The sequence below is a fragment of the Emys orbicularis genome, chromosome 3 (assembly GCF_028017835.1).
Source record: "Emys orbicularis isolate rEmyOrb1 chromosome 3, rEmyOrb1.hap1, whole genome shotgun sequence".
NCBI lineage: Eukaryota > Metazoa > Chordata > Testudines > Emydidae > Emys > Emys orbicularis.
In genome coordinates, this window is record NC_088685.1 from 119,585,689 (window position 1) to 119,613,301 (window position 27,613).

Genomic DNA, 27,613 nt, shown 5'->3' on the forward strand with positions numbered 1-27,613 from the left:
TTTTTCATGGGTGGGCAAGCCTTCAGAGTCAGCTTTTAAGAAGCCCTGCTCAGATCACGAGGGTGTCCAACTAATTGTTAAGGGATATACGATTGCCTTCTACAACTGCTCAAGCAGTACTACACTGCACTTTGAAAACACCACTACCAAATTGTGCCTCTGCAGTTCGCACAACGACCCCTCTGCGTTACCAGGGGAACAGTGGTCCAACGGGTGGTGGGTTACCTCCTACTTTGAGAAATGGAATACCCGAAACGCACTGTATGGAACATACTGGGTGTGCGGGCCCAAAGCTTATTACTTTCTCTCCCCTGATTGGGCAGGGTCATGTTATTTAGCGTGGCTAACACCGCCTTCTCGCATCTCCCTCACTCCCCCTCATTTTCCCCACGTTCGTAACATCCGTGAAACCTTCAGAGATATTAATATCCGTGATGGTTTGTCGTGGCAGCGGTGGGCTGGTCTCATTAGCTTGAGGGGTGGTGTCATCCGTCTACAGGGACTACTAGAATCTTTAACCAATGAAACTGCGACCCTATTTGAGAATCAGGCCGGGGAAATGTCCCAGCTGCGCCAGTTAGCTTTGCAAAACCGAATGGCTTTAGACATAATGTTAGCAGCCCAGGGAGGAACTTGCGCCCTCATAAATGAAGAATGTTGTGTTTTTGTAAATGACACCTACCCTGACACTTTTCAACGTACCAAACATCTAAGGGAAATGGCTAAGAACTACTCCTCTGGCCAGCCACCTTATGATTGGTGGGGAGCCTTAAGAATTGGCTGCCTGGATTTGGATGGGTTAAAAAACTCTTGGTGGGTATTGTTGGGGCCATAGTAATCCTTATAATACTGTGTTGCTGTATTCAGTGTGTCCCCTCCCTCATAGACTCATGTGGGTCAGTTTATTCTTTTCCTACTTCAGCCAAAGGCCTTACTCTCTTCGAGTTGGCCCAGGCTGAAATTGCCAAGCGGCCCTTGGCTCCTTAAAATGAGGTGTAGCTTTTGGTAAATAGTTATCCCAAAGCTACAAATGGAGGAATGTTGAGTCTGAACTTTTGATGAGCTTAAACTTAACCCAGACTTGATGTCTCTGTCTGAAAGTTTTAATCAAAGCTCTGACCTGCTAACTACTCATGACACCCCCCTCCCCTTAAGTAGCCATCTCCCCTTTTGTCTTTTTCAGTTTACATTTTAACCTGTTTTATCCTGTAGAATCTTGATTGATTATGCATGACCATTATGATCTGTTAATCACTTTGTTTACTTCTGTGTATAAATATTGATGCTCACCCCTAATAAACTCGCCACACTTACTCCGAAGCCTTTTAAGCTAAGGATAGTGTGAGCCCGTTGATCAACGAATTGGTGTCTGGTCTCTGACAGATTGTGAGCCCCATACCAACTCCGCACGAACTCGGGTGCTGGAGAGGTGAGTAAGGACTTGCTTTTTACCTAACAGTGCCAGAAGGACTCCTCATTGTTTTTACTGATACAGACTAACACAGCTACCCCTCTGAAATAATTATCATGAGACTCATGACAAAATCATGAGAGTTGGCAACACTGCTTTCACTTCTGTTTAAAGGCTAGTTACTTTCCAGAAGGCTCTTAAACACAACACTACAGTGATTGAGTTGCAGTTCTCACAGGAGAATATTTAAAATAAAAAACCAAGAGAATTCCATATTTTAAAGTTGAGAAAAAAATTGAGACTTTTGAGGTATATCAGGGCCACTGCAGGCAGGAAAGGAAAATAAACAGGCACAGAAGCTCTGGGCAGCTCTTCCACTTGAAAGAAAGTTGGAGGGTCAAATCTTCTAGTCCTTAATCCAGTAAAACTTCTATTGCCATCAGTGCCTCCACTCACATATATTAACATGTGCTTAATAACTATACCTTTCATACTTAAATATCTGAGCCACATTTAAAATGTGGAATTCTCTTGGTTTTGGCCCCTTTTCAGGCTACACTCCCAAATCTCCCCCTTTTCTCAATGTAACCTTGGCTCAGAGTTGCCTGGCTGTATTTTTTCTGAGTAGCAGCCGTGTTAGTCTGTATCTGCAAAAATAACAGGAGTACTTGTGGCACCTTAGAGACTAACAAATTTATTAGAGCATAAGCTTTCGTGGGCTACAACCCACTTCTTCATCCGAAGTAGCCCACGAAAGCTTATGCTCTAATAAATTTGTTAGTCTCTAAGGTGCCACAAGTACTCCTGTTATTTTTGTATTTTTTCTGAGTCCCTTGTGTTCCCTCTAAAAGAACCCCCCTCTCCCCCTCCCCCTCCACAGAGGGATTCCTGTTTTACAGGCTAAACTTCCAGATCCTTAATTTAATCACCATCCCTTTCTTATCTTAATCACCCTGCTTCTGTTTGTAAACAAAATACTGACTCCCTGCCCCAGGGGCACATCTCCTCCACAGAATTTACATTTCACACTAATGCTGTGCTGTAGTTAAAACCTCCATCTGGGAGCTCGCACACTTCCTGTACAGAAACTCAGGGGGAAGTATCCCCCCCCCGCCCCCCCAATGGCACCACAGCCTTACACACTCCTATGCAACTCTGTCACATCTAGGATGACCAGATGTACCAATATTAGGGGCTTTGTTCTTATATAGGACCCTATTACTCCCACACAGTCCCCCATCCTGATTTTTCACACTTGCTATCTGGTCACCATAGTCACACCCACTTTTCCCTGCTCTGCAGGCAGGAAGTGCATTGATGCTGAGCAGTGGCTGAGCTAGGCCTGAGCAATGTAATGCAGAATATGGAGCAGTCACACTGCTAGCTATGTTTCCTGCTTCCTGTTCACTTTTGGGAGTTAACTTTTTTCTCTCACTTGCAGTGGAGCCCCTTTGACTTCAGGGATGTGACAGCAAAAGAATTTGGTCCAAGAAATGCTGAGCAGGCAGGCTGCTTCTGGAAATGCACAGGAGTATCTCAGTGCAGCTTTGGAATGAATGTTCCACTTAAAAATACCAACCTGTCCAAACAAGCAGTGTGTAAATAAAATACATGCCCACAGCCTTCAAATGTGGTGTCTTTGGGTCCCTTCCTTGTAATGTTAGCAAATCTTGTAAAATCTCCACACCTTGATAAAACTATCATTAAATTGATCAAGCAGAAGTTTCTCTGGTCACAATCCTTAGGCTTTGTGAAAAGCAGAACACAAGTCTATTTGCCTATCATTTCACAACCTGTTGCCATATGGTAAATCACATTTTACTAGATACAGCAAACTCCCACTGAAACTATCTAATAAGAGGGTAACCCCGCATTAACATCCCCTGACTCATTATGTTAATCAATTGCATTTTACACACCTTATAAGCTCAGCCTGTTGAATCCCTAGCTTCAGGTCACATTTTCTCTATTGATGCTGGTGCTTTCTTGTGCTCCAAGACAGGAGCAGGTACCAGCTCCTGGGGAAGGGCAGACTGGAAATGACTTTATTATAAGTAGAAAGAACAGGAGTACTTGTGGCACCTTAGAGACTAACAAATTTATTAGGGCTACAACCCACGAAAGCTTATGCTCTAATAAATTTGTTAGTCTCTAAGGTGCCACAAGTACTCCTGTTCTTTTTGCGGATACAGACTAACACGGCTGCTACTCTGAAACCTGTTTATTATAAGTGCCATTGCTGCCAGTGGCTGGATCCAAAAGAATATACTGCATTTGGGAAAGATAGCTGTGTGGTCTGTCCTAGTAGCTGCCCTTCTGTCCCTCCTTCCCCTCGGTGAGGAAGAAGGAGTGAGCAGAACAAAGCTGGAGGTAACAAAGGCAAAGGGGATTTGTGAGACGGGAGTTCAGCCTCCCCCTCCTCGTCCCCCGTTTCCTCTGCCCGGGGGCTGTACAAGAGGGGTGGGGAGAGTCGATAGTCACCCAATCTTGGGAGGCTGGGACACAGCAGCCGGGTCACATGTCCTCCTTGTACGAGTCCGTTAAAAAGAACAAACGCCAAGAGAGAAAAGGCGACTCGCGTCCCTCCCCTTTTTCCTCCCCCCCCCCCCCCCCCCCCAGCCGCAGGCTCCGCCTCTCCCCGCTTGTCCAGCCAGCACACACGCGTGCCGCCCATCCAGCTGTGGGAGCGCACGTGCGGGCGCGCGCATCTGGCGGGCGAGCGAGCGAAGCTTTGGCGTTTCTTTTGCGCAAGATCCCGCTCTCCCTCGCCAGCCAGCCAGCCGCCTGCTCCCCGGCGCCCCCGCCCCGCCCCTTCCCTGCAGCTCCCGGGTGCTCCTCGGGGGGGCTGAGGTGGCAGCTTCCAGCCGAAGACAATCGCGTGTCAGGCGCTGCGAGGCGCGCTGTGCATGTGTCAGTTCGCCGCTCCCCGCCGCCCGGTGCGCCTCGCTGGCTGCAGCCTGGGGTCGCTCCCTCTCCCCCTGGAGGCGGCCTGCGAGGGACGCCGCTGAGCCCGCCCGCTGCCAGCCCCGCGGTTTACCTGCTGCTCGGGAGCGCGTCCTGCGCTCTCCTCCGCCCAGCACCATGGACAGCTCCTTCCCCGCCAACTCCAGCGCCTGCGGCCCCTTCGCGCCTCCCTCCGCCGGCTGCCCTCCCCTGCCGCCGGGCGTCTGGGGCAACCTGTCCGGGCGCCCGGAGGAGCCCGGCTGGAACCAGTCCGACCCCTGCAGCGGCACCAACAGCAGCCAGGGGGGAGGCAGCGGCAGCCCGTGCCCGGCGAGCGGGGTCAGCCCCTCCATGATCACAGCCATCACCATCATGGCTCTCTACTCCGTCGTGTGCGTGGTGGGGCTCTTCGGAAACTTCTTGGTCATGTATGTCATCATCAGGTAAGGGGCTGGGCAGGGGGCAGGAGGAGGCTGCCCCGGGACCAGGGGGAGCTGTGTTCACGCACGGAGGCTGGGGGCCGGAGGGAGAGAGACCAGGGAGGCTATAAAGCACCAAACTCTTTTTCTTATTAGTCACTTTCCTCGGCACCGCTCGCAACCCGGGAGCAGCTACATGGCGCCAGACAGTGCGATTGCTTGACACCGGGGTGGGGAGAGAGGGGACAGGATGTCTTTGCCTTGATGAGGCTGGCTGGAAGGGGGGCGGGGGAATCACTCTTGAATTGGCTCGGCTGAAAGTAGGGTCCTGCTTGGAGATACTTTCCACACCAAGCTCTGTCTCTCCCGCCCCGGTTGTGCTGGCCACCTGGAGAGGGTCTGAGATTCTTGCAAGTTGCCTCTTCCTGCTTCAGAGACACGGGACGGGAGGATCTTTTAGACAGACCTCTTCGTTTTCCTCTTTCTGCTTTGTGGCTAATCGCAGACAATATTAATGTATTGCTAAAATACCCTATGGGAGGCATGACGCCTCTGCTAGGGGTAAACTGAAGAGGTGCTAGGGAAAATTTGCACGCTAGGTCTGGTAGTGAGAGAAAAATATTTCACAAAAATCAGATCAGAGGAAGGCAACGGACCTTTCTGCCTGATGAAGGAAATTTCAGCAAGGGTCAGAGGTGAGCTGACTAAACGAATAATAATAAATTAGAGAAAAGAAATTAACACAACGCGCCACAGAGGCAAAAGTGAGGTCTACTTGTTTAGGTGGCAATTTATAATCTTCATGGCTGTGTGATTTATAATCTGATAATCACTACCTGAGAGTCCAGAACAAATGCTCACAAATAAGTGGAGATAAATGCATTTGCTCAGAACATGTGTCATGTGCTTTCACACGGAACTCTAGCATACTAGCTAAGGAGACAGAAGGATTAAAACTATGATTCTTTAACACTACACACACGTGAATATTATAACACCTAACCTTTTACACACACACACCCCTACCTTTCTTCCTGGGGCTCTGTAGTCTCCCCCTTAAAATTAATGGCAAAATTCCCACTGACCTCTACTAAGGAAAGGATTGGGCCCATTAAAACTAATTACTTCTTTTTCGATGTTGTTGCAATCTTTCTTAGCTTTCTCACAGATATTCCAAATTCCAGATAAATATATTTACTAGTGGGACAACTGTTATTCAAAGGAGCCATTTAAGATTTAAAGGGTTTTTTTAAATAAGTTGCAATTGCTTCATGACTGAGTCCTCTACACTTGCAAATCAGATTTCTTAATACAAGGCAAGTAAGAGAGGAATGAAATTTGCTCCTTACATTTGTCTAACATTTGGGAGAAATCAGATTACAATAACTTTCTCTGAGAAAACAGCACCATCTATTGAAAGCAATGATTGCAATAGATGGAATTGCTGTAGGAAATTGGGGTTTCATGTAGAATACATATTCTCGTGAGAAACAACACCTTTCTTGCATTAATTTTAATGTAATTTTTAAATGTTTTCATGATGTGATGAGAAGAGGAAATAGAAATAATTCTATATATTAAAGCAAGGTGATATGTTGTTATCCTGAGTGATCCTGAAGTTATAAACCGTTAGTGTTTTAAATAAATAAAAATAATATGATGCCTTACCAAAGGCAAAACCAGATTCGTAGTTATTTTCTAAAATTGTTGTTTTTCACTAGTTCAATCTTGTTGTTTTAAAATACATTTGTATTTTCCAGGGAATACAAGCAGAAGGGAACTTTTTAATGTCTAAGTCAACCTGGGACTAATTTGACAGATTGGTGCAGCAGGGCACAATTAGCAGGAATAGCATGGAAACTAGTTGCTAGTGATGAGTGCCATATTGTAACTGAAAGGGCAGAATGGAGACAGTCCCACAGCAACTGCTTGCATTACAGCAGCAACCACTGAAACTTCACAGTGGACATATTTCCCAATACTGAAAATCTTAACTGCAAAAGTACAGGATTTGAGATATTGATGAGAGTAGAAATTTGTCTCACCCACAGTATATATTTAAGAGCAGTAGTATCATGCTAGTGAATTTATGGCACACCAATTAATAAGCCAACTTGGCAGACAGGGTTAATGTAAATGGAGATTCAGTAATATGCATCATTGGTTCCAGTTGGAGTTGTCCTATCCCAGGCCAGTGAGCTGTTGTTTCAAATTACCCTTTAGGAACTGGATTTTAAATTGAAATAGCTGGAAAGATTCTACCACTCTGTGATTTTATCCAGTCAGCAAAACATGCCATTTCCTGGCAACTTTCCAGCTGTACAAATACTTCTAAATGGCATGATGACCATATTTGTTTGATACATGTATTGAATGTATTCCATTCAATACATCTGGGGAAAATCAGATGCATAATATAACAGAGTAAGGATGCTTGTAAATAAGTACTGGTTTGAGGTTGTTTAGTTATGCCAGCTGAACCTGCTAAATATCCAATAACTGATAGTACCATTTTAACAATTTTTGCTTTTATTATTATTTGTATTACAGCATCACCAAGAAGCCTCAGTGTCCTAGACATGATACATAGTCATTTTAAGGGACAGTCTCAGCCCCAAAGAACTTACAATCTAAATAGACAAGACAAAGAGTGGGAGAAAGGAAGTATTATTACTTTCATTTTACAGATGGGGATATGAGGCACAAAGAGGTTAAGGGTGGGATCCATAAAGGTACTTAGGCACCTAAGTCCCAGTTTTTGGCACCAATTGAGATTCACCAAATTCCTGCTTGGCTGCCACATAACCTTATAAGTGGCTAAAGTCACACAGCACCTATGTTTTTGCAGTAAAAGTTCCCTATGCGCCTGTGTTCCTGCCTGTGGACATGTGCACTGCTGCCTCATTCTAGGTATCTGGGTACTGTGACAGACCCAGACCAGTGGGGTACAGGAGTCTGGTAGAGGGCAAATATACTGGTCACTGGATGAGTAGTTTTCTGTTCCCTGAGTGACCAGAGCAGGGGCTGCACTAGAGTAATCAGGAACCTGCTAGAACCAGTTCAGGCAGACAGGCTAATTAGGACACCTGGAGCCAATTAAGAAGAAGCTGCTAGAATCAATTAAGGCAGGCTAATCAGGGCACCTGGGTTTTAAAAGGCGCTCACTTCAGTTTGTGGTGTGAGTGTGAGGAGCTGGGAGCAAGAGGTGCAAGGAGCTGAGAGTGAGAGGGTATGCTGCTGGAGGACTGAGGAGCACAAGCGTTATCAGACACCAGGAGGAAGGTCCTGTGGTGAGAATAAGGAAGGTGTTTAGAAGAGGCCATGGGGAAGTAGCCCAGGGAGTTTTAGCTGTCATGCAGCTGTTACAGGAGGCACTATAGACAGCTGCAGTCCACAGGCCCCTGGGCTGGAACCTGGAGTAGAGGGCGGGCCCGGGTTCCCCCCAAACCTCCCAATTGACCTGGACTGTGGGTTCTTCCAGAGGGGAAGGTCTCTGGGCTGTTCCCCAATCCACATGGTGAATCTCTGAGGCAAGAAAATCTGCCAATAAGCGCAAGACCCACCAAGATGGAGGAGGAACTTTGTCACAGTACCTGCCTAAGCCCCAGAGTGATTCACAAACCAGAGGAAGATACGTGTTTGGCTGCTTAAGTTTGGAGCAGGGCCGGGATTTGATGCAGTGGGCATGCTCAAAGGCTGCCTACCAGATTGGGCTCCTCAGGTGAGTTCACACAAAACAGCAAGGGATGAAGGGGATGAGACTACTAGCCCAGTGGTTAGGGTATGCAGGTGGAATAGGAGAGACTCCTGGTTTTAGACCCCCCCCCCCCCCGCCCAATACGTAAAAGGGATTTGAATGGGGATCTGCCACCTTGCAGTTCAGTGCTTTAACCACTAAGCAGTAGAGTCATTCTAACTATCTGTGACTCAATTAATATTTAATTATTTAATTAAAATGGAACCACTTCAAGTGGAGAGATTGAGGGAGATCCGCACCAGAATATTCTATTATTTCAATGGGAGTTAGGCACCTAAATACCTTTGAGGAACTGGGCGTGGGTACCTTGGAGGATCAGGCCCAACAAGAACAGTAATGAGTTGATCTTCAGAGGTGTTGAGCTTCAATAACTCCCAATAAACCTGGCTCCTTTGGAAATGTGGTCGAAAGCACATGGAGTTGCCCCATAGTTAAGGTGAAAGCTCTATTAGAAGTAGTCAAATATCTACCACCTAGCTCCTCCAAAAAGAAAAGTTCTTTCTGAAATTTTGCACACCACATCTCATCCCTGGGTACATTATCTTTTCAGGAAGTTTGATAAGGTTAAGAAAAGGGGTTTTAAAATTATGAGTTTTGGGCCTTGATCATTCAAGTCCTTGCATAATGTTCAGGACTAACTATAATCCTCCATGCTACTACTCAAGCCACTTCTGCATCTGGTCCCTTACTCTCCTGAGCAATGGGTTAAAAAAGGACAAGTCAAAGAGTGGAAGACATAGGGTTAAATGTGAATCTCAGTTTGCAAATTAGGTGCTTTGCTTCTCTGTTTGCTCTTTTCCTTGACCAAATTTTTGCCAAAACGGAGGAGTGACTTGGCAGCTATTCAGCAGCATTCTCATTGATGCAGGATCAGATTCTCCAGCACTTTTTAACTTGAATTTATATGTGCACCATTCTGTACCTGCATCCTGTCCAATCAGGGCCGGCTCCAGGGTTTTTGCCGCCCCAAGCGGCCAAAAAAAAGCCGCGATCGTGATCTGCGGCACTTCCACCGCGACTCTACCGCCGCCGCTTCTTCAGCGGCAATTCGGCGACAGGTCCTTCCCGCCGAGAGGGAGTGAGAGACCCAGAGCCGAAGAGCCGGACGTGCCACCCCCTTCCATGTGCCGCCCCAAGCACCAGCTTGCTACGCTGGTGCCTGGAGCCGGCCCTGTGTCCAATCAAGTCCTGTGTAGCCAACTCTAAGTTGTTTCTGTCAGTGATGATCAAGCAGCTCCTCTGCTATGTTTCTGAGTGATACAATAGAACTCAGGTTTTATCACCCTCCGTTGATTTCTTGACTATTGTGGCGCTATATTAGCTATTTTCTTTATGGATTCCATATGAATATTAATTCCAGAATGAATAGGGTGCAGTAATGCTTTTCAAAAGACATGAAGGCGAATTATAATTTTCTTCTTAAATTAACATTTTAGTCGGCAAACATTGTTAGGCAACAACAACAAATGTGACTTCTAGCTATTGAGTGGCACATAGATACAGTGTGCTATTAGTAACACAGTGAATTCAGTTACCAAAGCAATCTATGGGTGCTGTCCTGCTCCCATTCATGTCAGTGGGAGATTTGTCATGGACGTGCATGGGAGGAGGATTGTGGTCTAAGGGTCAGATCTTCAAAGCTCTTTAGGCACCTAACTTCCACTGATTTCAATGGGAGGTAGCTGCCTAAATACCTTTGAGGATCTGAGGCTAAGACTTTAGCACGTCCAGTGTTAGAAAGATTATAATACAAATGTAGTCAACCATCCTTGACACTACACGGATGTCCGGAAAGATGGAATATTTACCTCAGAGCTCAATCCTGCAAGGTGCTGAGAGGAGCTTAGTGCCCACAACACCCAGTAAAGTCAATGGGAACTGAAGGCACTGCACACCTCTCAGAACTGGAGCCTTAACTGCATTTCTCATAAATTAAGACTGAAGTACCCTTGGTCTTGATGGTAAATGCCTTGTATCTTGATGGTAAATGATTTGCCTAGTACCATGAATGTGAAATTACAATATAAGAATGGCCATACTGGGTCAGACCAACGGTCCATCTCGCCCAGTATCCTGTCTTCAGACAGTGGCCAATGCCAGGTGCTTCAGAGGGAATGAACAGGAGTGGGCAATTATCAAGTGATCGATCCCCTGTCATCAGGAGCGCCACCAGCTTTTCTGCCACCCTAGGCGGTGGAAGGTCCCACCCCGAAATGCCACCCCCACAGAGGCAGTGGAAGGTCCTGCCGCCAAAATACTGCCGCGGTCGCCGCCCCCCAAATTGTAGCACCCTAGGCGACTGCCTCGGTCGCCTAATGGGTTGTGCCGGCCCTGCCTGTCATCTACTCCCAGCTTCTGGCACCTAGAAGCTTAGGACACCCAGATGAAAGGAGTCTTTGCCAAATGATAGAAAACAAAATTCCTCCCTTCAGATTTCTCAGGACACTTTTTTACTAATGATTTAAAGAGAAGAGAAGCTGTGATTCAGCCCAGTGAAATCAATGAAGTTTTTCAGTTGACTTCAGTGGGTTTTGGATCAGGCTCTGTAGGAACAAAAAATAACATTAGAATCATAGAATATCAGGGTTGGAAGGGACCTCAGGAGGTCATCTAGTCCAACCCCCTGCTCAAAGCAGGACCAATTCCCAACTAAATCATCCCAGCCAGGGCTTTGTCAAGCCGGGCCTTAAAAACCTCCAAGGAAGGAGACTCCACCACCTCCCTAGGTAACGCATTCCAGTGCTTCACCACCCTCCTAGTGAAAAAGTTTTTCCTAATATCCAACCTAAACCTCCCCCACTGCAACTTGAGACCATTGCTCCTTGTTCTGTCATCTGCCACCACTGAGAACAGCCGAGACACATCACAAAATATGCTTTATATATTCAAACAATTGAAAATTGTATTTTGTTCTTTCAGTCCATACATGGTGGTTAGAGCCCAGCTTGTTACCAGGGCATATTTCAGAGTCATCCCTTTGTGATCAGATGGAGAAGGGGAACAGCAGGCAACAGCCAGTCCAGACTGCACCTGGCTGATCTGCATGTGTTAGTTACAGCTAAAACAGGTCAAATTTTTTTTTTTAAAGTTATGGTTGAAAAATGGCCCTTTTTAAAACCAAACATTTCACACAAAACCCTTAACTTTCTCTAAGAATTTTTCTTGCCATGGCATTTTTCACATTTCTCCCACTTTTTTATCAAAACTATTACCAATATTTTCTATGTGAAAGCTGGGAATTGTGATTCAGCATGGGTTGGCATCTAGTAATGTAAGTAGCCATGACCCCTCGCTAGGTCATCCTGTGTTAGTGTGGGGCAGGAGAAGAGGAGGAAGAAGAGTCCTCAAGGATCAGAAGCAGGAGGCAGAAGAAAGGCTGTTCAGGATTTGGATGAGGGGCAGTAAAGTAGGAAAATGGGTTTAGCAGGATAGTGAGGGGCAGTGGTGGAGGAGAAAGGGCCCTCGGAGCTTATGATGGGAGGCAGAGAGAAGGTCTAGGGTCAAATTAAGCCTATCCAGGGCACTAAGCACACCACACCATTAGAAATCGACCTAATACTATGGCACCCCTTTTGTAGCAGCCAAGATCATCTCTCTCATCTGAAGAGGTAGGGTGGCAGCATTGGGGTTCCCCCCAGTACTTAGCTCAGTAATTGAGGTGCATCTGCTTGGGTGAGTTGGTTGGACACACTGCACTCTTCTGCTCCTGCCACCCATACTGTGATTTGCTGGACTGGTGTTGGTAGGGTGCCTCAGAGCAGGGATCTGGAAGTTAACACCTCCTTGAGATGCACTGTGAGGTTCACCCCTCTCAGAGTGTAATTTCAGGGTCTCTGCACACTCAGACTAATGTTTCTGCATCAGCTGCACTGCGGGTGCATTTTCACATTTTTCTTCACAACCAAGAAGACTAGAAACTTTTTTTTTAACTGAAAGACATGTAATCGCAAGACTCCAGGAGCTGGGGCCAAAGTGCCTATGCCTCAATCCAGGCTCAGAGTGGGGTACAGAAGGGATGGAAAATATTGATGCTGGTGTGTATTTTTTTTATAGGAAAGCTTTTAGAAGGGGACTCAATGTTTCTTTTTCTTGTGTTATGTGTCAATGTTGGGTGAGGGTAATTTTTTCTTTGATTATTTTGTGGAGAATATTGCTGCTGATTTTTTTCAGACTCTTTCTGCTTTTGACATGTGGTGTGTGTGTGTTTTTCTTTGCTAATGGCAACAGTGGGTTTATCTTGCTTGGTTTTCTTAATTGCTTTTTTGAGTGGTGAAACAGAGTTTTGGGGAGTGTTTTGTGGGATGGGAGGGATTAGAATTTAATGTGTGTTGTTTGGAATGCTGTACTTTAGAATCCCATTAATTTATTAATGACTAAGAGACCCACTGCTGAACTATTGAAATTGGCAAACGGCCTGATCCAAAGCCCAGAGAATTCAGCGGAAGTCTTTCAGTTGATGTCAGTGGGGTTTGGATCAGGCCCGATAGGAGCAAACAGTAAAAAAGCAAAGGTGATGAATCACAAAATATGCTTTATATATTCAAATATTTAAACTGTATGTTATTAATTACTGGATAATGTTCCAGGATATACTACTGTAGCAGAATTTGTAAAATGCCCAGAATTCATTCAGTATGTGACCCCACTGTAACTGTATTTGATAATAGGCATTTGCAGAGTAATGGAAAGAAACAGCATTTTTGTACAAATTATAGAGTGTGGATTAGCACATTCTACTGTGGGGGTTTTGTTTTTGTATGTTATGTGCATGTTTCTGCAGTGTAGAGGCCCTGGTCTAATAATGGTGTTATCAGCAATGGAATTCTGTCAGAAATCTATTTGGACAACCCACCTCACGAAATTATACCTAACCGTCACTCCAAGTGCAGAGCACTAAAACCAAATCCCACCGTGAATGTTTTGTGGGAGGAGGGGTTGCAATAGTGCTGCAGTTTTAACTTTCTTCAAAGAAGGATAAAAACTGTGTGCAGTGTCTGGGACACTAACATCCCTTTTTCTATTTACGGTATTATTATTTGTAGGGCTGTCAATTAATCACAGTTAACTCAAGTGATTATCCGGAAACAAATTAATTCAATCTAAAAAATTAATTGCAATTAATCGCAGTTTTAATCGCACTGTTAAATAATAATAGAATACCAATTTAAATTTATAAATAGTTTGGATGTTTTTCTATATTTTCAAATCTAGTGATTTCAGTTACATCACAGAATACAAAGTGTACAGTACTCACTTTATATTTTTATTACAAATGTTTGCACTGTAAAAAATCTAAACAAAAGAAATAGTATTTTTCAATTCACCTCAGACAAGTACTGTAGTGCAATCTCTATCATCAGTGTGCAACATATAAATGTAGAATTATTTTTTTACATAACTGCACTCAAAAACAAAACAATTTAAAACTTTAGATCCTACAATTTCACTCGGTCCTACTTCTTGTTCAGCCAATCACTAAGACAAACAAGTTTGTTTACATTCACAGGAGATAATGTTGCCCACTTCTTATTTACAATGTCACCTGAAAGTGAGAACCGGCATTTGCATGGCACTGTTGTAGCTGGCGTTGCAAGGTATTTACATGCCCGATGTGCTAAACATACGTATGCCCCTTAATGCTTTGACTTGTAGATTGCACTATTGTTTCTCTTTTTTACAGTACAAATATTTGTAATAAAAAATAATATAAAGTGAACACTTTGTATTCTGCATTGTAACTGAAATCAATATGTTTGAAAATGTAGAAAAACATATAAAATATTTATAATACATTTAAATTGGTATTCTATTATTGTTTAACTGTGCGATTAAAACTGCGATTAATCATGATTAATTTTTTTAATGGTTTGACAGCCCTAATTATTTGTTAGTTTTAGTAGTCATACCAGGGTACTGACTTTCTTAAGCTTTTCCTTTAAGGCTATAATAGTATTTTATCAGAGCCGTCTGGAGGACAACAATTCTGGTTTGTGGCAGCTTTCAAAATTTTTGTTCCGCACTAGCACAAAACTAAAACCTTTTGAATGTTTTCATGAAAAATAGAATTGTGTTGAAATGTCTGTTTTCAGATTGAAACATGAGGTTTTCTAGTCAGGAAGGTGTTGAGTCCAGGGCTCACTGGTTACTTCAGACCAGGACCGGCTCCAGGGCTTTTGCTGCCCCAAGCGGCAGAAAAAAAAAAAAAAAAAGCCGCTTTCTTCTTCGGCGGGAATTCGGCGGCAGGTGCTTCCCTCCGAGAAGGACCCGCCGCCGAATTGCCGCGGAACAGCCCGACGTGCCGCCCCAAGCACCTGCTTGCTGGGCTGGTGCCTGGAGCCGGCCCTGCTTCAGACCACATAGAGCAACTCTCATGCTCTAGCTTGGTGGGTAGAGCACTGGCTGGGCTGTGGGAGATCCTGCTTCAAGTCCCTTGACTCACAGTGATCTGGCATGGCAAACTCTGCAGTGAATCAAGGACTTGAACCTGGGTCTCTCTCAAGCCAGTGCAAACCAGTGATCAGCAGGCTATAGAGTATGAGAGTTTTTCTCAAGTATTTCAGCTTTGACAAAATGACACTTTGTCAAAAATGTTTCTTCCAGCACTAATTTTTACTTGCTCACTGTCTTGAAGCGGCACAAGAATTGAGTGCTGCAGACACAAGAATTGAGTGCTGTTGGCATTGCATCATGCAGGGATAGCATGCCAGTGCTGCTGATTTGGTATGAATTACCCTTTGTTTCCTACCACTTTATACCTTTTCATTCCTTTGTGTGCTTTGCACAAGGGGGTGGGATGACTGGGCCCAAGAAAGGTAGTTTTGGACTGAATTCTGATACAGATAGGAGGTCAGTGAAGGTGACGGAGAATGCTGTGCGTGTGACGGAAGAAGACTCAACAACTCTTTCCCTGACAAGATGTAAAGCTTTAGTCATTATTCAGAGGGAAGAATAGGGGCCAAAAATGACAGATAGCAAGGGATTACAAATTAAGGCATTCATAGACAAAGACTTTGTCAACACCAGCACTTTTGTTGGCAAAACTTTTGTCAGTCAGTGAAAAAACACACCTCTGATCAACATAAGTTTTACTGACCAAAGTGCCGGTGTGGACAAAGTCTCCTGCTGACATAGCTACTGCCACTCATTGGGGTTGGTTTAATTATGCCGGCAGGAGAGCTCTCCCACCGACATAGAGTGGCTATATACTGTGCTGCTGTAAGATCCGTAGTGTAGCCATAGCTTAAGATGGGAACTGTTTGGACCAGGCATAGGTTGAATAACCCTACAAAAATTATTGTAAAGGAAATTTTATCAATATTCATGGGCTGGTTGTTAATATTTTAGATCCAAACTTTTTTTTTAACTTTGTATACACATTGAGGAGTAAGAGGCCAGCATAACATAGTGTGTACCACACATTCTTACTTTTGTAGTAGTAGTCTCCCTGGCCTCTAACTTCCCCCTCTTAAGTTTGTCATTAACTCTGTTTGTAACCCTTCTTTATTTAGGTCCAGAGACAGCCACACTTGTTTACATTATCCCCAAGGTACTCAAAATAAGGAAGGACAGTAGAATGTAAGTCCTTAGATTGTAAACTCTTTGAGTCAGGGATCATGACATTTCTGTGTTCTTAGAGAAGCTGAGCACACTTTGGAAGTTAGATAAATGGTAAATAGTAATTAATGTGGTACACATTTTCAGTATTTGATTATGGGTTGGGTGTGGGGGGGTTGGAAGGTCATTTTTGTTTCTATCAAAAATATGTTAACTGAGAAGAAAATAGTGCATGTTTTGAGTACTCAAACATCACCGATCCTGATTAGTAGTTAGCCCAGTGGTGATATGAAAAATGCATCCCAGTTATATGTTGCATTAAAGTCCATATGGCTAGCATTATTACTATGAAGTTATCGAACAGTTATGAGAAAATACCACCTGGTATTTCACATTAAATAACCTGAACACCATCGTAGCTATCAGTGTATTGATCCATGTCTTTTACATTTACAGAAAGACAGGTGTCTGTGTTTGCATACCATCTGTGGTTGAAATTTAGCCTGTGTAATCTCTACAGCTTGGTAAATGTTTGACTATAAAGCCATTTTTCCCCCTAGAGATCAAGGGAACCAAATTGATGAAAAGCATTTATACCTTAGTATTTATTTATTAGAATTTGAACAAAGGATGAACATGACTCAAATGCTTTTTTCTCTGCCTTTATTCAGCCTCATTAACAAAATCTCTATATTAACATTTTTTACATTGAAATATCACATTTAGGATCAATTGGGTGCCTCGGGGGATTGGTAATGGGCCACATAAGATTTCGTCTTATTTAAGTCTAGTCCAGACTGCCGCTGACCAAAAGTTGATGTTACCATTTAGAGATTAATCCTGTGAGGTTATCCGATACCTCTGCTACACCCTTGGATGATTTGGTGCAACGCATGTTACGATATCATACCTGGAAGCAAATACTGGGTGTAGAGCATGTTGTGTTTCATAAAAGGAATGTTATACAAATTACCACCACCATGCAACACAGGAACTCTGGGAAGAACTGTGCTTCTGAGGAATGTCCCTGAAGCACAATGCCTCTCAGACCAACCTCAGGGCAATACAGCTGTACCCCATGTCTTACTTTGCCTAATTAGCTTTATTTAGCTTTGTCATTAGATGCAACTGTGTAACAATCCTGCAACTCTATGTTAATTATAACAATTGTGATCATGAGATCAACATTTATCATCTAAAGTTATTTGTCTTGCAAATGTCATACTAAGTGATTTAAGGCATTTGTAATCACTTCACATACAACTCAGAGTGATGAGTTTGCTGAGTTTCCTTAAAAGCTAAGGACCAAATTATATCCAAGAAGCTGCATGCACATCGGATGACCAGTTTTGACCCATATATTACAAAGCCAAAGTCACTCCAATTTGCTACTTGTTGTTCTCAACAAATAAATTAGAGTTATTATTGAACCAAATTCTGCCCTTACCTCCACTAATGGAAATTTGTAGTAAATTAATTTGCTCCAGAAGGATTACTCAGAATTTACCCTGGTGAGCCTAAGGACAGGGTTTAGCCCAGGTCTCGAAGTAATTAGCTGTTAAATGCAGAATGATTCTATTTTTATTGACTATGATTCATATGGAAACTTCCATCAGCGTTCAAACCAATAATTCATCTAGTCCAGTGTGCTGTCTGATCGTGGCTGTGACAATCAGGGTCCACATAGCACAGGGGGAGAACAGATTTACCCCTGCCCCCAAATTGAGCAGTTGAACCAACTGATTGCATACTTTATTATTGTACTACAAAAGTATCTCGGGAAAGGCCTTTTATGAAAGCTTGTGATGTTCTGAACTTGATGGTCATTCTGAGGTACATGTTATATACTGTGATTATGAATCTGTAGAAAATTGCTCCTAACTAGTACAACTTCAGCTACACCTCACAGCAGGGAGGGGCACCTCCCAAGCCAGGTGTTTACAGGAAACCAGCTTCAACAAGTACCCATCCCTTGCCCAGCCCAGGAAAAGGCAATGGTGGACCATTAAAGTTAATGGGAAGACACTGAGACATCCGAAGAAGTGGGCTGTTGCCCACGAAAGTTTATGCTCTAATAAATTTGTTAGTCTCTAAGGTGCCACAAGTACTCCTGTTCTTTTTGAGACATCAAATTCAGCTATCAAGTCCAGAGGGAATTACCCCCTCTCTGAATAACCATGAGTCACTATGCTAGGGGAGAAAAGGGGGAGAGAGCCTTTTAAAAAGGCTTGAAACAGTTTTCATCCAGAAACTAGGGGGGCAGCCTCTAAGCGGGAAGCTGTCTGTGAAATGCTGGATCCTTGCTCGGGTAGGGGGCTTGCTGAGCAACTGTTTAAAGGCAATAGGTGACTTGTGTTAGAAAAGGGAATTTATCTAGCATGGAAGCGCAAAGCCTGAAGTCACACTTTTATGTTTGTTTTCTGTGTAACTTGTATGCATTTGCTCTCCCTTACTAGTTCCTCTTTGAATCTGTGGCTTTTCTATGACAATCTTACTTATTTTTACCCCAAGCAGGTCTCTGTTGTACACACTATGTGAAGTGTGCATGTACTGAAGTGAGCTAATAAGCGGGGGTGGTTTCATGCCTTCAGGGTTACAAATCAAAAGAGACAATTCAGTCGTGGGGAATGCTGGATTTCAGGAGATTGTGGGCTGGAATACTGCTGGTGTCACCCTGCAAGGAGTAACCAGGGTGGTGGAAGCCAGGATGAGACCTGGTGCTTGTGGGCAGCATACTAGTATCAGGGATCTGAGCCATAGCAGCACAGCATTCAGGCATCCCAAGGCTACAGGGAAGCCAGTGACAGAACCCCTTGGGGGCTCTGGGTGATCCCCAAAATGTCAGTGGCTGATACTAGAGGGTTTAGAGGAAAAGGCAAGAAATCCTGGAGTTAATTATGGAATAAGTAGAGCTGGGGGAAAAATGAATTGTTTTGGTTTGATGGCCATTCCAAAAATAGATCGATATCATTTTGGCTCAAACTGATTTTTTTTTTAATTGTTGGCAAATTGACAAGTCAAAAAATTGAATTGTTTTAGGGCAAACAAAAGGGTTCTTTTAGACAAAAGGGAAGTGTTTTGTCTTGAACCATGTTTGATTGGTGTTTAAAATATTATTAAATAAATTTTGAATTAAAAAATTTCCCAGCAGGCATGAAGCACTGCTTGTGTGCACACAGGTCCTGTGGAGTATTCCCGCGAATGTTGCATTTGTTACCATGGATGCACCCACTGATTTTTCTCAAAAATACGTTTCACTGGAAGCATGAGGGAGGGAGGGAAGGTGAGTAGTTGAAGTTGAGAGAGGTTTTCTGGCAAAGCAAGTATACCCTAGAAAGGCCCACTGCTAGATAATGAGGATGTACTGTATGTATTAGCAACATTCATCTTTTCTCAGTGGTGTATTACACAGCTCGTATGGGAGCAACAGCTACTACTGGAGACCCACCTTGTGTCATACTACCTAGTTATAATGGGACTGAGTTAAAGGTGGTTTGACAGTCTTACCTCCTTTGACTGCAGGGAAGTTCGACAGTCTAAACACTTAAACTGCAGGGAAGTTTCACCCATTTACACTAGAGTTGATATGGCTCCAAATGTTCTTACTGTTTATTAGTTTGTGTTTCAGAGCATTCACTTTACAGTAATTTATTTTTTAAATGAAATTGCTCTTCACTGCAAGTCTGGGAAAAGAGGAGGATTAAGACAATAAGAATATTTTTGCACTGAAACATAGAAAACCAAAGAATTTTTTCCCCTGGCAGTTCTTTCTCTTTTACAGCTGTATTGTAATAAAGAGAGAACACATTATCAAATTGTTTTTATTTAGTGCAGGCTCCTGCCATACATATATGTGCAATAAAAAAGAGGAAATAAAATCAGGAGATAAAAACAGTGGTAAAATAATTACATTATATAAACTCTGCAGCAATTACACATTCTAGCTAAAATAAATTCCTTACTCGCTGACTGCTAGATTCTTTGCAGTCAAAGCAAAAAATGTTGCCTCAACTGGCAGATAAGATGTCCTTTCTGAATGGAGATAAACTGCCATTCTTTGGGGGAGGACTAATACCAGTAAATAATTCATAATAAATCATGGACAAAATGTGAGCTGTCCCTCCGTTGGGAGAAAGTGATGGGAGCCAGGGGGAGAGGCGCCATTTTAAAAAAAGCAACAAGTGAATTAATGGGTAGCTTGAGCCTAAGGCCCAACACATTAAAACAATTAATTAAAAAACTGAATGTCAGACACCCTCAGTGAGATGTGCAAGTGGGTGTCACATTATTCCCTACAAGAGCAGTGGCAGGTGCCTAAAATTAACTGGGACCAACAATTACCTCAGCTTTCATGCCCTTCTTTCCAGAAGCTGGGTCGCTGCTGAAGCTGCTAATTGGCCCTGAATGCACGAGAAAGGGCAATGAACACACAGGCTTCTCCAAAGGAATTTTTAGTCTTTTGAAGCTACTTCCTTCTCCTACCCTGCAGGTGTTCTGAACACAGGGTGGGGATTAGCATTGCTCTCGTCTCCTGGAGATGCTTCGCCGCCTCCTCCTCACTGCACCTACTAGTATGGGAGGAGAGTAGCTTGGAGGGCAGAGCCTTGGAGGAAGAAAGAAAATTTAGGGGAAGGGGAATAGAGTCTAGGGGAAAGAATGAGGTGAAGAAAGGATATTGTGGGGAGGGGAATCTACAGAATAAAAAACAAAGAAATGGGAGGGAGGAGTTGGTGGACAAAGACTGGTCTAACCTAACCAGTTGACTTACACCAATATAGTAGCTATGCTCTGGTCCAGTACATTCTACATTCAGATCTACTGTATATCTTTTCAAATGCCTCTGCAGAAATTCCTTTGAGAAGCTGCACATCATCTAGAAGTTATGTGGGGAGAGAAGGGGGTTGTCTCCAGCAGTAAAGCCGGAACTTGGATTATTTGGTGGCATTACTGCGTTCCATGCTGAGCACAGCAAGAACTATAACTGTTCAGTGTGATCTCAGTTCTGGTATGCCCTCCCCTCACTCTGCTGCACGCTATGCCTTGGCAACTCTTTCCTTTCTGTGATGTTCTATGGCTCATTGCTGAATTACAGAGCAGGTAGTGGAAAGCAAATAAGTTCCACATTTCCAAAGAAGCCATTTGGACTGTATTATACATATTGTGCAGTTATCTAAGAATTAGTCCAGTTTTCCTGGCTTCCATACAGCATTTATCACTTTTGTAAGTATTAAGTAGAAACAAAGTATTGTCCCTGCATTTACAGGTGCCTCCTAGACTATGGTTAGCAAAAGTCCATGGACAACAAACAGAGGTCTTGTCAACTTGGCCTGGATCATAAGGATTGCATGGTCCATTTTGTTAGAACAGGGGTTTGGCCCAACATCCTATTCAAAATGTGTCCTTCTCCTAACTGATGCGGTCCAGAAAATTGCCTCCTTCCATCCCAGAAGTGGTTGCATATCTATTAAACTTTTGCAGAACAAACATTTAAGTCTCTCTTTTGAAATTTGTCCTGACCCACCACCCCAATAATCGCCACACTGTTGTCCCAGCATGCCCCCTTGTGGCCAGATGTGGCATTGCAGCAGTGCTACCTCAGTTCCCACACTTCTTTGGATTCCTCTGGAGGAGCTGCAGCCATGCCTAATGCCCCTGCAAATAAATCTTACTCGCCAACTATATGTTGGATATCAAAGCTTTATTGCAGATAATACTGTGCCATAGCATATAACTGCAGCTAGGATTGAGACAAAATGATATACCTGAGTTGAGTATATACTGTACTAGGTCTTCTATTCTGGCAAGTGGTACATATGCAAAAAAAGAGGAAAGAGATATACCTATAATGCTGTGGTGTGGTCACCACTTGATTGTATACCTCAGGGATCATATGGTTCTCCACACACACACAGCTGAGTAAGGAACACACAGTTTTGACTCCAGACATGCAAATTTTTTCTTCTATCATGGCACAAAGATGAAATACTTACGGGGATGCTCAGGTCAGTAATTACCAGCTCTAGGCACCAGCAAAGCAAGCACATGCTTGAGGCGGCACAATTCCAGGGCAGCATTCCGGCCATTCTTTTTTTTGCTTGGGCAGTTGCACTCTCGGAGCTTGGGGCAGCAAAAAACCTAGAGCCGGCCCTGAGGTCAGTACTAAATGCAAAGTGGACTTTGCTCTGAGAATTAAAAGCCCAGTAAGAATTGAAAGTATTTGGTACTCAAAGACTCACTAAGAACTGTGCAGAACTGGGCCCTGAGCCCACAAGTATTGTGCTTATTGTATAGTTTGGGGACCTGTAGCACATATCCGCATGCCATCAGGTACAAAACTAGGCTGCTGGACAAGGCTGGCCTGGAGAAGTGTCTATTTCCTAATCCAGCTCTTTAACAGTATAACACAGAGCACTGCTGCTGCCACACCATTGTGCTGCAAGGTTGTATGTGTCAATATAAAAAGCATATCTCACTAACACTCATCTCATACCTCTGAGCAGAATGATTCCTTGCAGTTCCTTTCAGTAAGGAAAGGAACAGCAACTTCAGTAAGTTGTACCACTTGTGTTAAAGAGCCATGAATTAACAATGGTAAAAGCCCCAAAAGAAAACATGTCCTTGCTAATTATTGCTTTATTCGGGGGAATACATTATCTAGGCATGTATACAAGATTAATCAGAGCAGCCATGAAAATAAATGCTAATTGAAATTAGTTCAGCTTGGCATATTTCATGCATTTTAATCGTCTGAAGCCCACTCAAGGAGACCTCAACTACATAAACTAGTTTAATGCATGCATCCATCTGAATGTAATAAGTCTTCATTTGTTTTAACAAGTCATTTTCGCACAGAGGGTGTTAGTTTGGGGAGATAATTTAATGTCCCCGAGCTCAGCAGAGAGAGATTTGTAGGAATTATGTCTGTTATTTGTATACAGGTCTTTCCTGCACATTTCCTAATGGCTGGTTTGTGTGCGCCCTTGTTTCAGTGAGCACAACAGCAGCCTAACTGTTTCATAAGAGCCTTCTTCCTGCAAAGAAACTCCCAAAATGACATCACAGCCAATTTTTCATTTATTTTCCACCTCCTGTGCTCTCACCGGACCAGATCTTGACCCCTCCTCTGTACCAATCTGGTGGCCCTAAGGCCAGAAAGTTGCTCTAATAGGACAGTTGAGGATTCCTCTAGCTTGGAGATCCACCAGCTCCACCCCCCTCTGATGTGACAAGCACACCCAGGGAACATTGGGAACAAAGTTGGGTGGGGCAGGAGCAGTATTCAAAACGCATGCGTCAAGCCTGGAAAAGTCATATGATCATGATATTTAAGCTACTTTTTAGTTGCCTTCTGGCTTTAAGTTTTGAATCTTTCTAGGGTTTATATTTTCAAGCATTTCTCTGCAACCCTGAGGATGAGAAACCTAATGTGTATTTTAATGAAAGCTGCAATTCTCACACTGCTGTATCTTGCCTCCATTTGTGTTGAGATGATATCTAGGGCAGCTTAGGATCTGGCCCATTTTTGGACAGATATAAACAACTAAACAAGATGCAAGGCATTGGATAAGCAAACCTGTTACAAATAAGAAACTTAAACACCTGCAACCCATAGTTTCAATTTAAAAAAATGAATGCATTTCTGTCCTGTAGAAATTTGAATCCATTTCCTAAGGGTACCCAGGAGAATAGTAGTTTGGTTCCCATTTTTCATTGAAAAAGGAGACAACTTTGCTGGTAGAACAAAGTTTTTACATAAGCAGTAAGAGAGAGAGTGTCAGCTATGCAGGAGAAGGGAATGCAACTTAAAGCATGACAAATAGAGTTGAAGGCCTACTGTGAAGATAAAAGTGGTTTAAAGTAATAGTCATGCATTAAATTGCCAAGGAAGATTGACAAACAATGACTCACGTCTCATCAATATTACAACAAGTTTTAAAATTCGTGTTTATTTTGTTCCAAAATACCAATGTATTCCCATTGTTGTTGCACTGAGACCACTTGGGCCATGCCATCTGCTTTAGTCAAATAATTTACAGTTGTCTGGAATCTTATGCATGGTGAGCTGGGATGTCCGTGTCCGTTAATATTCTTCTCCTGCAGCATGGCAGTGATCCAGCAAAGCACATGCTTAACTTAAGTACAGGAAGTCCCATGGAAGTCATTGGAGCAACTGATGTGCTCAAAGCTAAACAAGTATTTTAAATACTCTGCTGGACTGAAGCCTAAATGAGGGCAGAATTTACCTTGCAGCCCTTTTAGAAAAGTACACCACCTTTTCTTGTGCTAAGTCTGGCCACAATGCTCTCAAAATTAAATAAATATGAGATTTTTTTTTTTAAATAAAAGTCTTATTAATGGATGCTGATATTGTAATTTGCACGTGGTCTATTTGATTGGTAAGTATTAAAACCAGCACTGGGATAAAATATTCACAACCTCAAATTTTTTGAAGTATTGCAATTCTGTGAAAATATAAGTAATGTTTTGCAAAGTCAAATCCTGCCCTTGCTTACAAACAGGCCTATTGCGATATAAACTCCTCAGCATTTTCAGAATTTCAGCTGTTGAAATTCAATATGCCAAATGTTGACATTCAAATTTTCACAGGTTTGATGCAAAGCTTTTTTTTTTTTAAATGCAAAAGCTAATAAAAAGGTAGTTTTCAGGCTTCAAAGTTGCCTTAAATAAAATTCCAACTTTTTAAATTCTTAATAATTTACACCCCCTATCATATTACTTTACAAATGTTACTACATATATTTTAACTTATGTAGATGTCCTACAATTACACACACTTACTTCAAGGTACTGTAACTCATCATAGCTGCCTATAGGGCTGGATAACAGAAGAGTCTATGCACAATACTCACACAAGCAGGTTGATACCTAAACAGAAAACATACATTATAGCTATGATGTCTTTGGAGATCTATATTTTAGGGAATGATTGTTATATTTGTATGATGTTAAAAGTCTTTTAAACCAGTTACTTCAGTAATCTGTTTGCACACCGACATGATGCTGGACGTATGAATAATCCCCTTATTTGGACAAATAATCACTTTTAATGTAGTGCATCTTTTAGAAAAAAGCCATTTATATAATCCAAGGGTCGGCAACCTTCAGCACGCGGCCCATCAGGGTAATCTGCTGGTGGGCCGCAAGACATTTTGTTTACATTGACCATCCTCAGGCACGGCCCCCCGCAGCTCCCAGTGGCCATGGTTCGCCAGGGTATTACCCTGATGGGCTATGTGCTGAAGGTTGCCGACCCCCGATATAGTCTTTAAAATGTACAATAGAGACAGATATTTAAGACCTGATCAGGCCCTTGAGAGCCAAATACTTTCAGTAACCATGAAGGCTCTGCTTCCTTTATATTTAAGAACAGATCAGTTAGATATTTGAAGATTACATAGTGCATCATGCAAGATCCTCCATCAACGGTTTATATAGTCCATGAAATGAAATAATTCACAGTCTACGAACTTTTAAGGCCCTACTGACAATGAATAATGCAAAGACAGCAAGAATGAAAGTATCTGAGCCTGGTCTGCCCTAGGAAATTAGATCAGTATAACTACATTGCTCAGGGGTGTGAAAAATCTCATTGACCCATCTTCCGCCGCTCAGGGAGATGGATTACCTACACTGATAGGAGAATCCATCCCGTTGGCACAGATAGTGTCTTCACTGAAGCACTACAGAAGTAGCATTTAAAGTGTAGAAAAGCCCTTTTATGTGGGGTGGCATGTTGTTGTCCCAGCATGCCCCCTCGTGGCCAGATGTGGCATTGCAGCAGTGCTACCTCAGTTCCCACCCCCCATCCTTTGGGGTACCTTGGCCCTCAGCCAAACCACTTTGTAGAGCCCCACCCCTGTCAGGGATGCAGCTTCCTTTACCAAAGTCCAACAAAAAATAAATAGAAAACCAAACCTTCAGCTCAGTTGGGCTCAGCCAGCCACCTCTTCCTCACAAGTAGCTTTCATCTGCTACAGTTTGTCCCTACCCCAAGCTTCAGGCTCCTGTTCCCTCAACAACCCCACTGTTCAGGGGCTGGCACACTCTTCCCCTCACTCAGGGGTTCACGGAGACTACAGTTTCTCAAGACCCATGTCACCCCTGGAGTAACTTATCTGTTCTCCTTCCTCCATTTCAGCCTTCTTTCAGGCTGCTTGAGAGAGAGAGAGAGCACAAGCACGTACATACACAAGTGAGTACACGTGCACACTTCCCACCTCCATTCCTGTGGGTCTTCTTCCTTCAGCTGGGTTCACCCACCTCTTTATGGCAACAAGCTCTATTCCCCCCCAGCTGAGATTTATTTCCAATTAGGCCTGGCCCACCCTCTGGTGCAAGCAGGCTGGCTAGCTGGCTCTCAGGCACATATTAACCCTTTCCTTCCAGCAAACCATCACCTACCAGCCATTTTTTTCTCCGTCCTTCCTATCTGTTGTTTTGATAGCTCTGACTTTTTCTGAATCTCTCCCACATGGAATCTCCCACAACAGCGTCAGTATCACTTAGGATCCCAGCAGCTTCTTCTAAGTACCTCTCCACAGGAAAGAAGTATGGGTACTCTGAGAATCTCGCACAGAACCTACGTCTCTCTCTGATCACATTTATGTCTGTTGAGTAACATAAGTACTCACCATTCTGTCCTGGCAGAGTGGGGAGTGGAAGTAGAATGAGCAGCCTGGGTACTTTTTTGTTTCAGAATGCATTCTGTGCTTAGGTTTATAATTTAGATACATAATTATGTATCATAATTTCCCAAAAGAGCAATATGAGCTTCCTGTTTTAGTTTTAAACTATTAGAAAACTATTAAAAAAACAAAAACATTAAATGTAGGTTGCTTATGGCTGTAGATACACAGTGCTATAAAATGAGAAAATTAGGAGATTAGTAGCTGCTGCCGATATTCTGCTAGATCAGAAGTTTTCAATGAAGTTCTTGAGACCATATTCAGGTTGTGCAAGCCTGCCTACACTAGTCAGTGGTGGCTGCCAATTCCTTACAACCAGCTGCTGTTCAGTAAAACTTCTAAACAGAGCAAGGCAAGAGAAAGAAACATAGAATATCTTCCTTTACACCTTTTACGTCTTTTCCCAGAGGGCGTCCTAAAAAGAACTTTAGTAATTTGTTTCTTTTACAAATCAGTCCTTAAAATGTAAAGACATTTTCTGTTTGGTAAGGCACTTTACATGTTATTTTGTGGGACCACAAAGGAGTTTAATTTAAAAAAAAAAATCATATGACCCACTGAGAACAGGACAAACAATGGGCTTAGCAACCTAGGAAGCAATCAGAATTCCAGAGCAGAATGGCCTGAAACTTACTTTGAGAGAGAAAGTTTCATTTTACCACTGCAAACCTTTTAGACTCAATGACCTCCTGCAGTATCAAATGGCTTAGTGAATACTAAACTATAGGATGTTCACAATGAAACAAAGGGGAAGTTAATGCACCACTCAGAGCAATATTAAGGGTCTATCTATACTACAAGCACTACAGGAGCACAGTTGTAG

At 43.1% G+C, this 27,613-nt stretch overlaps 1 protein-coding gene across 1 annotated transcript in view; it reads left to right on the forward strand.

Moving 5' to 3' along the window:
• The first annotated feature begins 4,492 nt into the window (after positions 1-4,492).
• OPRM1 (opioid receptor mu 1) overlaps positions 4,493-27,613 on the forward strand; it is a 34,670-nt gene continuing 11,549 nt past the window's right edge. Inside the window, exon 1 of the mRNA XM_065400310.1 lies at positions 4,493-4,797. Coding sequence (XP_065256382.1) covers positions 4,493-4,797 — 305 coding nt within the window. The remainder of the gene's footprint in view (positions 4,798-27,613) is intronic.